The 13,621-nt window shown below is 41.3% G+C and overlaps 1 protein-coding gene and 1 non-coding gene across 3 annotated transcripts; both read right to left on the reverse strand.

The window, feature by feature from the left end:
- Positions 1–478: 478 nt before the first annotated feature.
- Positions 479–551, reverse strand: trnav-cac (transfer RNA valine (anticodon CAC)). The gene has a single exon. It is a non-coding gene; the product is annotated as a tRNA-Val (tRNA).
- A 1,584-nt stretch (positions 552–2,135) lies between these two features.
- On the reverse strand, positions 2,136–9,813 carry LOC141007384 (heterogeneous nuclear ribonucleoprotein A/B-like). Of its 2 annotated transcripts, none has more exons than XM_073479738.1 (9): positions 9,716–9,813; positions 8,561–8,797; positions 8,025–8,193; positions 7,456–7,614; positions 5,581–5,712; positions 5,295–5,397; positions 4,696–4,845; positions 3,907–3,997; positions 2,136–2,495 (listed from the first exon to the last, which is right to left on the reverse strand). In XM_073479738.1, exons 2-8 carry the CDS (start codon positions 8,770–8,772, stop codon positions 3,927–3,929), a joined length of 996 nt encoding a protein of 331 aa, XP_073335839.1. In that variant the 5' UTR covers positions 8,773–8,797; positions 9,716–9,813; the 3' UTR covers positions 2,136–2,495; positions 3,907–3,926. The 2 variants fall into 2 exon arrangements, with proteins under 2 accessions (XP_073335839.1, XP_073335840.1); XM_073479739.1 differs by lacking the exon at positions 2,136–2,495 and adding an exon at positions 3,284–3,474 and having other exon boundaries at positions 9,716–9,800.
- Positions 9,814–13,621: the final 3,808 nt, after the last annotated feature.

The raw sequence follows: 13,621 nt of genomic DNA on the forward strand, positions 1-13,621 counted from the left end.
AGCAGTCAGCAGGTTAGCGTTTTGACTTTAATTATTATATTATTGTTATATTCACGCCTTCACCAAAGCTAACTGAAGTCGCTGCGTCTCTGCTTTCGGCATTTCAGCGGAGTCCGGTGAAGGAGATGCGAACAGCGCCGGTCCTTACTGTGGCTAAAGAGAGTATTGCACCCGCACTGATAAGCACTACCATAGAGAATGAATGGGAAAAATTAAGCGGATTAAAATCGTTAAACTTCACCCGAAAGGTCGTCGGTTCGATTCCAGGCCGGAGCATTTACACATCTTTTATTTTTAAAGTATGCAAAATTTAAAAAAAACAAACGTGTTTTTAAAAATTGCTTCATTGTTTCTGTGTGTTTGCTGTCATAAAAATGTAAAAGCAGAAAAATATCGCTACTTCGTGGTCGGATTGTGCCTCATCTTTTATTCTGCATGGACCGAGTTGGGTGGAGGAACTGAAATGAAAAAGGATAAATGTTTCCGCCCGGTTTCGAACCGGGGACCTTTCGCGTGTGAGGCGAACGTGATAACCACTACACTACGGAAACTGTGCTAAGTGAGAACAGGTCTAATTATTTTATCCAGGAAAGAAAAATTGATCGCGCTGGCTTTTCAGTAATATGAGATCAATGTGGAGATATTTCCAGAAAACCACAGGCAGGTGGAGGTTCAGTGGCTCTGCTCCAAGGTGAAATGGACCTTCTACAGCGACCAGTCCACACTGTGGTCCTCTGTGAAATACACTTCTTTCACGTTGACATATTAAGATATTTACTTCATTTACCTTTTTGTTAAATTTTCCTTTTGACCACCTCTTACAAATAAATGAACACAAACTGCTGGATGTTGGATGAGATCAATGCCTGAATTAAAGCGTTACTTTTCAATCTACAGCCACAAATCCTAGACATGTTTTTGTATTTGAGGCCAGTAACCGACTTTTCTTCTTGACCTCAAATTCTGCACACAAGTTAAACACCCAGATTAACGGAGCTCTTATTATTAAATATGCATGATGTGCAGACGTTGACCCTTGACCTTATATTAGCAGTCTTAGGCCAACTAATTTTACCTCCACAATATGAAATTCTGTTTGCAAAGGTGTCTTAATGCATTTCAGTGTGTTCATTAGAGAAAAATTAGTACCTTCGGCCAGATTGCACTACATTTTCTAAGTATATGGAGTCCTGGGAGTATGACCCCAACAGTGTTGGCAGTCAACCACCCTTATACCTGAATTTCAACTTCCACAATACACACATTAACCGGCACTACATCAATCACACCCAGGGGAAAAGCCTTTTTAATTTGGCAGCAGAGACTAGCAAGATTAGCCTCATTTTGTATTAAAACACTTCCAAGTTTTGTGACAAAGAATAATTTTCTCTTGCATTTTGAAGTCCTAAAAACGCCGCAAGTGAGCACCAGAATTACAAAATTTAACAAAAGGCTACTTCAACCACAATTATCAATTTAACAGTAACATTAAGCATTAAATTGACAGCGACATTAAGCATTAGAAGTACACAGATTATTCCAAACGAGAATGTTTATTACTAATAAATTGCCAGACACTAGCTGAGGAGACTCCAGTGTCCTGAAGTCTGTCCAGAGGAAACTAAGCAGACATTTAACTTCAGAGCAGATATTTCTAAAACCAGCAGGACTCAACGAACACAAACTAAAACATAGAAACTTAAACAGTTTGCTTATATAAAAAGGAGGTATGCAACTTTAACAGGAAGTCCACAGTTACGCGTGGTCTAATAATCACCCCCCCCTCCCCCCACACGTGTATGCCGTTAGCTCCCTGGTATAATCAGAGCGTCCTGAAAGAAAGGAGCTTGCAGGAATTATAAACGCATTAAAATGGTTTTGAAACACTTGATTCCACATGAACAGGGGGAAATACCAAATGGCTCATCTGAGGGGGATGCAAATCACAATTCTTGTTATGCAGATAACCTTCAAGTTATTAAATTTACATTATTTCATTATTACAGATCATTGGGTTGTGTGGCTATAAAAAAAAAACAAAACAAGAAAAATCAAACTGAAGTTCAAAACTAAACCCAGTCAACAACTTTTTAATCTTCCACCCCAGAACCTGGAAACATCAGAACAAAAAAAAGTTACTGAAAACGGTTTTTATTTGTCAAAAAAGCTCCTTTACAGCGCCAAGATTTTCAACCTGTAAAGTCAGCCAACATGTAAAATACAAGCCTTACAATACATTAGAATCAAAACGGGTACCAAAAAGTACAGTAAAAATTACACTTCCATCGTTGGAAATGTGGAGGGGATGAAAAAAAAACAACACCAAAGGGAAAAGTAAAACCTAAAAATGATAGGATTAAAAAAAAAAAAAGAAAAAAAAAAAAGAAAAGTTACATTTCGGTTGTTTTCTGTACAAATGGTCTTCTGTCATAAAAGAGGTCGAGTCATGCCCAGTGTGTCCGTCCAGCCGTCGGTCTCACTGGATCACTGGAGTCCTGAGGGACGACACACAACTTTTATAAAACTTTCATTTTACAATAAATAACCTTCAGTGCAGCTTTGTCAAGTTTTAGATCCGAGGGAAATGTTTCCTTCAGGACGAAGACTGTTCACTTCACACAGGACTATCTTTTAGTTAAAATCTTTAAAATAGAGTTAAAAACCCTTAAAAAAAGACAGAATAAAACATTTAACGTGTACAGTTTATTACAAGACACTAAAGGTAAGAAGCAGGGCAGGACGCAACAAGTGGACGAGAGACGAGGAACTTCTGCTACCTAACTGTGATTGGATGAATCGTACAGGAAAATAAATTAAAGAATTCAAAGTCATTGGTGATATTTACAGGTGTATGTACAAGCAAACAGGCTTTCACACAAGTTCAGTGTGTACAGAACTGGATGTGTCTGCACACTTGTGGTCCAGCTACAGGAAAGCCAGCTCATGGAGAGCAGCTCATAATGATGAGCTGAGAATATCACCAGGCCTGATGGAACTGGTTTAATCAAAGTTTGCCAGTTATGACATCAGTGCAGCCGTCTGTTCGACACCAATATCTACTGTCTTCCTCTTTAAAACATATTCTATTGTAGCAGACATCTAGTAAATATTACATCATAATACTAGATATCTTTAAGATTTGGCAATTGGTCAAAAAGGTGGTGTATGTGTATATACAGTGTCTGTGCGTATGGGTACACGACGACACACCGATTGTAAGTTTGCCGACTTGCTCCAAGTAAAACATTTCAGCTGCAAACAAACTAGACAATAAAACAAACTATGGCATTTATTTTCTATGTATTTATTAATGTTTTACAAAGGATTTAACCTGAGCCAGCCATAAAACAATGATAACAATCAAGTTCATACAGCTTTTGTAGTAAACAGATATTTAAAAAATTATAAATATTTTTAATGCAATGTGTCCAATCAGTTCGGCTGATGTGCAAGTTCAGGTATCAGTACCGATATCTGGAAGAAAATAATGGTATCAGAACATTTTACTTTAAAAAGGGATGTAGTAGTCTGTCATTTGTGAAAAAATTCAAAATGAATGTTAATATTTACAACGTTAATGAGGTAATAAACTCAGAAATACACATTTCCCACAAGTGAATAAATGAGCTGTTCTCAGAGGAAAATAAGGTCCCAGAACACTGTGTGAAGCTAGAAAGGCGGCAGGGTCCGCCACATATAAACAAAGTAAAACGGTATAATTTGTGTTTTCCTTTAAGGTCAGTTTGTTTATTCAGTCATGAAAACAGTTTTTCTCGGCAGAAAAAGAAAAGAAAAATCAGTCAATAAAGACTTTTCTCTTCTCATTAAAATTTCTTCAGCAAAACTACAGAGTGCTCCTTTAACACAGTGACAGCATGTAGCAGGGCGGTCGCAGCGGTGACATACCTTGCACTTCCATGTGATCATCAGTATGGCTTGTAGCTGCTCGGGTGTACCCCCCGCCTCGGGGTTTTCCCGTAGCTGGCGTTGCCCTGGTCTGTGGGGCAGAGAGGACAGACAGGACAGACAGGTCAGACACACAGACAGGTTTCCAGTCAGACAGACGGTCCCTCAACATGCAGCACCATCAGATCTGATTGAATAAGTTTATTCAATTTAGTCGCCAAGTGTGAGAAGAGTCATTCGAGATCAACCTCATGTCTGTTGAGTACAGAGAGAGGGTCGGGACAGTGTTCGCTCCACGTGAAGACTGGAAGCAGAGCCATGTGATGAACAGTTTCTCAATCTGCCCAGTATTTCTGTGCTCGTTCCCGGCTCTAGTGTGGGCTGCCAACACGCCAACCCCACTGTTATGACAAGACAGGAAGCTTTGCTCAACCACTGAGTGCAGCTGCTGTTTGCCCATTTTGTTTGTGTACGGTTGCGAGATACAACACAGTCAGCCGGTGTTCGAAGCGCTGATGGGGGTCAATCCCACCGCTTCAAGACTTTATAGGTAGACTAACTACATCTGGACTCATTTTTGAGGCACTTTACAATAATGTTTATATTCTTACAGACTAACGTCTGCACACACGCTCACATGCTAAAGTGGGCGGAAAGAATATTTGGAGATGTTATGGAAAAAACTACAACACAAATCATAAACACTTTTTTCTATTCTCCCAAATTAGATTTCTCAAATCACGACCATGTAAACACAAACTGTACGTGACAGTTTGTGTGTTTACTCACTGTAATCATAGCCGGGACCGTATCCATAGTAACCAGAAGAGTAGTCGTAGTTGCCATAGCCGCCATATCCACCGTATCCACCATAGCCTTGGTTACCGTATCCCTGGTTCCAGTAGTTTCCATAACCCTGGTTCCAGCCCTGGTTCTGACCTGAGACACAAAGTACAGCGTTTACATGGAGGCGTCAGTCTGAGCTGCTCCAATAACTTCATCAATTATGACCACAAAACAGTCACTAAAGGTTCTGTGACCACTGCTACATCGAGTCAACAAGCTACGGCTTCTGCTTTGAGCAGATTGGTCCCATTGGTATCGGACCTTTTACTTTACAGATCAGCTGTAAATTCTCCCACAAGGAGGTGATGAGCAAAGGTTTTCAGGACACTGATGAAACTAAGCATATTGTACACATCTTCCGAGAAGCACTTCAATAATTTAATTTGAACAGATCCATTAATTGACATCCGTCTGTCCGTTAAGTTACCATTTCTCTCCATAGTGCAGCAATTTTGTGGCTCAAGAGGCATCGTTGCATGTTTAATATCAAATAGTTTTGACAGTGGAAGACGAGAGATGAGGTGCAGATGCCCCTTCCTTACCTCCACGGCCCCTGCCTCCCCGGCCTCCATAACCACCGCCACGTCCTCCTCCATACTGCTGCTGCTGGTACACCTCCTTCGGCTGGGCGATCTTCAGCTCACACTGGAGGAGATGTAAACATTTTAAAACCTGACTCAGACCCTGGAATGTTTTACTTTTTCAGAATGACTACAGAGAAACCTTGCAACTTTATCAGATATTTGATTGCATAGCGTTGATTCTTTAAACTTTCCAGTCCCTCGACAGCATCACAAATCTCCCTGAGATAAGAGTGTGTGCATGTACCCTGCCGCCCTGGATGTTGTGGTATTTCTTCTCCAAACACTTCTTGACGCTGGTTTCTTCTTTGTATGTGATGAAAATGAAACCCCTCCTTTTCTTCGATTTGGGGTCAATGGGAAGCTCGATGGTTTCGATCTGAGAGGAGATGAGATGACATACTCATCAAAAACACTGCATATTTACTAAACTTGACATCATCAAACACCAGGTTTTCATTTAGAAGACATTAACATACTGACGCACTAAAACTGGTCACTGTTGCATTTAGCTTTCTGTTAACTCTATAAATTACATCATACACCAACACTGAGGTGCTACTTTCAAAACTCGTACTTGCATTTCTATAATATTTGTGCGCCTCAATGTGGGCAAGCAGCTCTCAAATTGACCTCTAGTAACACCAGACTAGGGATGCACTGACACTCATACTGGCATCGGGCCGATACTGCGCTCATATACTCATACTCGCAAAAAAAAAATCACCGATACCACTTTATTGCATTAAAGCAACACTAGGTAGTTTTTCGACCTTAAAATAATGTTTCTAAACTCAGTTAAGTGGCAGAATAATGGTTAATAGGATGAATGGTGACGCCTCTGCAGCCTGAGGGGGGTCGCGCCGGCAGAAACCGCACTGTGTAACTTCTCAGAGCGGGTCGGAACCTATCTGACGCAAAGGCGTCTAGTGCCACCTGCTTTACGGCATACGTCACGTTTATTCATTGGTGGATTTAGCCAGCAGCTACTTGGATTTTTTGCAAACCAACGCCACGGCCGAGCCAGTGAAAAAAGCCAAGAAGGTATCGTCTGAGGAGGCGAAGAAAAGAAAAACAAAGTGATAGAACAGAGCCCAGACACGGATAAATATTGGACCAGCTTACACTCTGTGGCGCGAGCTGAGTAAGAAATGGGTTTCAAGACTGATGGCGACTGAGCCTTGATGCTACTGGATTTGTAAGTCATATATTACATATATACATATTTATTATCTTACCGACTTTTACTTTGAGTGGATTTGTTGTTATGTGGTGTTCACTGAGGCTCTATTTGTCCACAGTTTATAACCATAGTAAAGCCGGAAGATAATCTAATGCTGTCCGTTTCAATCGCTTGCACGTCTTCATGCAGTGACTGTAAACGATGAGTAACTTACTAAAACACTATGAACGTCTTGTCTTGAAAAGTTGCAGATTCCTTAGTTAATGCAGATAATCAACGTAATTGTTGAACAGTGTGGTCGGGAGGTAACGTTAGCATGCTACTTACTGTTGTCGTACCGAGTTAGTTGTAGTTATTACGCAGAACACAACGTCACAACTTGCGATTGTATTTAGTAACTCCCAGAAACAGTTATATTTTCAGACGTTACCGAGTGAGTGACCAGATCAATTTATATTTAGTTTGATTCAAATGTGGAGACTGTGCAGTAGTTTGAGATATTAAGTTGACTGTTAACTGTGTAATAAGTTTCATTGTTTAATTTGTCAGGTTTCATTTTGTCAAATGTGAAGACAATGTGGAGGCTTTTTGTCGATACAGGAAATGATTATATTTATTTTTATTTAATTTATTATCATTTGTTGTAACAAGCAGAAGAAAATAACTTCTGTCTTCCAATTCAGTGCATCTGTAAGCTAATAGTTATTTTTGTGGTAGAAATATCAGTATCGGTAAGTACAAATGAAAATACTCGTACTGTTTGGAAAAAAAATGGTATCGGTGCATCCCTACACCAGAACAATTTAATTCTGCAGATTATCGGCACCATTCCCCCAACCACAGTCTCCTGAGCATACACAACTACACAGAGAAGTTGGGGTCTACTGTCTTCCACCTGTAATTCTAGTGTTTTTTAATGACTGTTTACTAAAAACGTACCTCTCCGAATGCCCCAAAATATTCCCGAATGGTTTCCTCAGTCGCCTCAGGGTTCAAACCCCCGACAAAGATCTTCTTGACGGGCTCCTTCTTCATGGCCATCGCCTTCTTGGGGTCAATGGGACGTCCGTCCAGTCTGTGTTCCTTCTGCTCCAGCACCTGCAGACACACACACACATAATGAGCATGTAGAAATGTCTCCTTGCGTCATGTGACAAAATGTAATCATCTACTGAAGTGATTTTTTTCAAACAACGTGAAAACATTGACACATTTTTGAAGTGCAGCACAGAAGGAAACCTGGTTCAATCATTTAAGGAAAAAGATCAACAAGACTACTTTATCTCTGGTTCACTCCAAGTCATGCGTGCTCATTAAAATAATTAAATGTCAGTCTTGTATAAAAGCAATGAGAATCAAATTAGCCAAATAATCAAACGACTAACAAATATTAGGTTGTTAATTATGTTATGCTTCCTCACAGACCACATCATGTCAGAGCGGTCAACATGTGGACTGAGCGCAGTGATGATGCGTGAGAAACAGCTGCCGGGCACTCGGTTACAGACCTTGTCCACGCTGCAGGCGTCTTTGAAGAGAACGAAGCCAAAGCCTCGGGACCGGCCGGTGTTGGAGTCCATCTTGATGGTGCAGTCCGACACCTCGCCAAACTTACTGAAGTAATCCTTCAGGTCCTTTTTACTCGTGTCCCAGCTGAGGCCGCCCACGAACATTTTACTGAAAACACAGTGGGACACTTTACAATAAATGTCTTACTCTTTCAGACCGGGGATGCAGCATACACAGCTCCTTTTCTATTCTTCAGTACATATGCATCATTTATTGTCAAGTTTTCTTCATGTTATTCAGTCTCACACAGGTCTATGTCTTCTGCACCTGAGTCTTAATGAACAAACTTGAAAGGCTGCCTATTTATACTTCTGCTTTCTTCTCCTGCCATTGAGCCTGCAAGGTCCGAGCATCGTTTATGTACTTTATCCAAACGCAGACTGTATCGTTTGTTTTAAGACATTTAAATCTCCCGTATTCCCAAAGGTAGTCTGAAATGCGAGCGTGCCAAGTCTCATGGAAACTGAAAACTCACCCAGCGTCCTCCTCTCCTTTGCTGGCATCAATCTTTCCTCCGTCTGTGCCATTGTCCTGGCCGTCCTGTCCGTCCTCTCCAACCATCAGCTCCTGCTCCAGCTCCTGCTCCTGCTCCAGCTCCTGCTCCTGCTCGGCCCCGTTCTGATCGTCCTCTCCTTCGTTTCCGTTCTGGTCCGATGTCTCCATGAGGAGAGTCTCAGCGTCTGCCATTGTGACGGTGGGCTGTTCAAAAAAACTGAGACAGGGAAAAGAACAGACAAAGTTTGAAGAAATACTCTTTTCTTCAATTTTTGGTAAAATGGCTGCAACAAATAGAAAGTACACCATTATTACTTTTGTCAACTGAACACTGTTATAAGTTAAAGGAGCATTGCAGTTAAAACAGGGATTCAGGTGCAGAGAGCAGAAGTGCAACTGCTAAACTAACATTACATTTTGTTGAATGCAAAAGGAGCAAATACATTCATGTGGCCTCATTCAGTAAATCTCTACTTATTTAAATGGACAATAGTCAGTGCAACACGAAGGCTAATGGGAAGCTAAGCTATTAGCGATGCTAACATAACGTTCCTGCTTTATTGTTATTTATCTTTTATCCTCAGTTTATCCTTCATCTTTAAACAGCTGCAGAACCGCCTTCACGTCAGCACCGCGCTGATGGTGAACAACACTCAGTGCTGCAGCTGTAAACACACATTTGGACTCTGCAGCCGAACAAAAAGCAGCAGGAACCCGGCGTGAGTCCGTGTTCAGTGTTTGAGCGGACCGCGCTTTGCTCCGTTGCCGCTCGGCACAAAGTGCAGGCCCGGTTAGCAGCTAGCCACCCGAACCGGAACAAAACCCTCCAACTGACCCAGTGAAAACATCCCAGCATGCACAAAAACTGAAATCTAAATGTACAGCCGAGCGCACAGCGGCTTACTTTTCTTGCTACGATCGATTAACGGACCATCGACTGACCGCAATAACCGCGTTCACGCACTTAGCACCGCCGCGGCTAACGGGGAGCTAGCTAAATATCACGCCAACAACAAGACACATCGCGCATAAAAGCGGCCAAACGGCGAAACGCACAACGAGACGGGCCGCGGGACAAAGCGACGTCCCCGCGTGCGTGAACAGCTTCAGGTGCGGGACACGAGATGTTTCTTACTGTGAGAGGGAAAATACCGGAGGCGCCGACTCGTTGCTCAAAATGGACACTCTCCAAATTCGCCGCTAACTCGTGGCAACATATATACGACCGGATGTGGCCGAGCGCAAGGGGACGTCCTAAAGAGGGCGTCTGTGATTGGACGAATCGGACGAGTGCGCGAATAAAGACGTCGCGCTATTGGCTGATCGGGTGTCGCACTGATGACAAAGACCAGATGTCCTTCCTGCTTCCGGTCCTCTCTCCGTGCGAGACAAAACGAAAATGGCTTTTAATCGATGCCCCATTGTTTGCGGTGCGTTGATGCGGTGATAGATGCGGTTGTTGTGCTCGGTGAATAATAAACTATCGATCAGAAACGTTCAAAAGCGAAATAATACTCGCTCAGTGCGGTGTTTGATTTGTCTGCGCAGTTTCTCTCTCAGCCACAAACATCCAGCAGACACACGGACACTGAGGAACAGGATGTGCAGTTTTATTCACGATGTTCTGTGCAATAAAAACATTATAAAATTACTTTTAACAGAAGAAAATGCGTAAAGGGGCTAAAAATCATCCTCCAATAGACTTTAAGCACATCTGGCAAAAGCTGCGATGCCCTGATTACAAATCACCTCCGGCTCTTTACACTTCACTTTCCTCTCAGTTATCACATAGAAAACACAGCCTGCAGTCAGAGCATCCAACACCACTGACCGCAGGTTTAAACCGAGAGTCTGCTGCTCATAATGTTCTCAGTCTTGTTCCTAACGAAGAGAAATGTGATGCTGTCAGATTATAAACAGGTGCTTTTTACTCTACATTCATTACAAAGTCACATGTAAAGAGATCCAGCGACTTCTGTACATGCAGCTGCTAAAAGAAAGAAAGAAAACAAGCTGCAGCGTCTGTTGAGATGGGAACATCTACAGTTGTTATTGTAAAGCTGCAATATGTAAGGATTTTATTTGAAATAATTAAGAATAAAATTATCAACAGAATGTGAAGAAATAACTGACATTATGTCAAAGATGTCTGTGTATTGCAGCTGCGCAGCTAACTGAGCTAACTGAGCTGCAGTGATGCGCTGATGTACGATGTCGACTATGAATTCTTACATATTGCACCTTAATAGGGGACAATGTGGTGTAATGAAGTTGATCCTGCAGCAGTTTAGGAGCGTTCTCGCAAAAACCATCCAAGAATATCAAACAGCCTGTGGATTTATTTTGTTTGCAGTGATAATTTCTAAACTTTAAATCTCAGGTCAAGTTGCACCCAGAGATCATCAACTTGTCCTGAATCACTGCTGTCATGACTGGATCATCATGACTGGATCCATCACACGAACTCCTGGTACTTTACTGCGTCTACTCCACTGAGAACAGTGTTTTTCTGTGGCTCAGGAAGGATCTTATTAATGTTTGAGGACTTATTATCAGGGCTAAACTTAAAAACTTCCAAAAGTTTTCCACAAAACATCTGACGAAGCAGCTTCCTGCCATCACGGCACTAAACTGTGGAACAGCCTCCCCTGGATGTTCGACCTGCGACCGCCCTTGATAAGAAATTAAAAACCCATCTTTTTAATTTGGCTTTTACTGTGGAGTAACAGCATCAGTTGTATTCTTTTACTGCATTAAGACTGTTATATTATTATTTTTTTTATTTTGTTTGTCTGCTCTTCTCTCATTTATTGCATTGCTGCTTGTTTTAACCTGTTACTGCTAAATGTTTTTAATCGTTTATTCTTTTTATTCTGTCACTTTGGACTTTACAAGACAAGTTATTATTATTATTATTATTTTTAATAATAATAATAATAAAAGTCAGACTATCTCGACCACTGCAATCACATTTTTAATATCATTCTGTGTCTCTCGCTCGTCGTCCAACTTATTGGGTGAATCGTTGCCCTGAATGCAGCAGAAGATGTGGGTTCAGAGTTTGTAACAGAGATGAAGCAGCACCAGAAACTGTCGGACTGATATTAATTCTGTCACATGAAACTCAGCAAAACCTGCAAATCCTGGGGCTCAGAGTGTTTACTGCAGCCACTAACTGCTTCACCCCGGCAACATCAACTCTACCTGCCAGCCAGGGGCAAGTCGAGGCATGACCTGAGATATGGGCACACACACACACACACACACACACACACACACACACACACACACACACACACACACACTAAAGCGTAGCTGTGGAGACAGTTGTGTTTCTCCAGCAGTGGTCACTTCTCAACAGAGCGGTGAGATCTGCAGCGACTGCAGGTAAGATCACTCATCCACACACACATCCACACACACACACACACACATCGAGTACAGGACAGCACTGATAGTTCACTGCAGACGTTTCACTGCAAACATATTTCAGGTTGTTTTTTTTAATCCAATCATACTGGAGAAAACATTCAGAACATCCTGTTCACGAATAGCCGAGCTGTCGCAGATCTGAGGCCGTCCGGCTGTTGGAGCAGTCGAGCAGCCAATGAGAGTTCGGCTTCCTCGTCTTCCCTCCAGTGAGATTCAGCATCACGACCGTCAGAGTGAGGTGACGTCAAAACAGGAATAAAATCTGAAGATCATTGGTTGGAGAAAAGCTGCCTCACTCATTGGTAAACTTTATTATTTCTGACTAACCCTGTGTAATTATTTATTATTTAATTATTATTTCCCCTCGGGATAATAACGTATTTCTGATTCTGATTCATTAATTTTCTTTAAATCTGTCTTTACTGGTTATGTTAACTTGTTAAAAAGTCAGTGTCATAAAGAAAAGACAAACCGTGACCTGTATAAGAAATATTTTTTTTCTCAATAAATATATTCTTTAACAAATGAACACTGACTTAATTTATTAAAGTTGGAGGAAAATAATCCTGCTGATGTCTGACAGCCCAGTCTGGGCCCCCTGAGGGTTTGGTGAGTTACTTAGAAGGGTTTTTTATTTTATTTTTACTTTTATTTCAGACATTTATTGAATTTTTTTCTGTTTTATACATTTATTTCCACTAAACGTTTGTGTTTGTTCTCATGGCAAAACAATTAATCGAATAAAAAGTCACAAAATCTTCAGGAAAAGTTTTCTGGACTGGTAACTTCCTGGTAACTCTCAGCTGGTTGCTTGGCAACAGCTCATATCCAGGAAGTAGTCCGGTACACAAACAACAAATTGTTTCTGCACTTTGGTTTTGGTGTGAATGAATCGAACGAGACAAACATGTTCTTCAGTGGCTTTAAAAGGTGCTGCTTTAATTTAGTTTCTTTTGGACAGAGCCATGCTAGCCGTTTCCCTCCGTTTCAAGTCTTTGTGCTAAGCTAAGCTAACTGGCTGCATCCTTGTATTTACCATACATGAGAGCGGTATCAATCTTCTCAATTAAGTCCTCCCAGAAAGCACATTTTAGTTCCCAAAAGGTCGAGCTGTTGCTTTAAGGAGCCTCTCATTTGACATTAACAGGTTTCTTTTTGTATTTTATGTAAAAACATGTTAAATCTGTTCATAGCAGCGCTACGGATTCCTGATTGGGGTCGCTGTGTAGGCAGTGTTGTTAGCTGATTGTTCTTACACACCAATCACTAACTACACTACCAGTACAACCACCACCACACACACAGTTTTCAGCTCAAAGACGACGACCAGTGATGAAATAAACAATTAATACAAGTACTGTTCTTAAGTACAATTTCCAGGTACTTTACTTTCGCATTTCCTTTTTCTGCTACTTCAAACTTCCTCCCCACTACATTTATTTGATCATTTCACTTTGCGGATTCAGATTATTCAGAGTTAATAGACTTAATCAGATATTGTTGAGGGTGGAACGTGTGAGGATGTTGCATCAGAGCCAAAGTAGACATTTTTTAAATGAGTTTTTTTAAAATCAGGAATCTGACAGAAAAATCACTAATGCGATAATCG

Source organism: Pagrus major, chromosome 13 (genome assembly GCF_040436345.1).
Source record: "Pagrus major chromosome 13, Pma_NU_1.0".
Classification (NCBI taxonomy): Eukaryota; Metazoa; Chordata; class Actinopteri; order Spariformes; family Sparidae; genus Pagrus; species Pagrus major.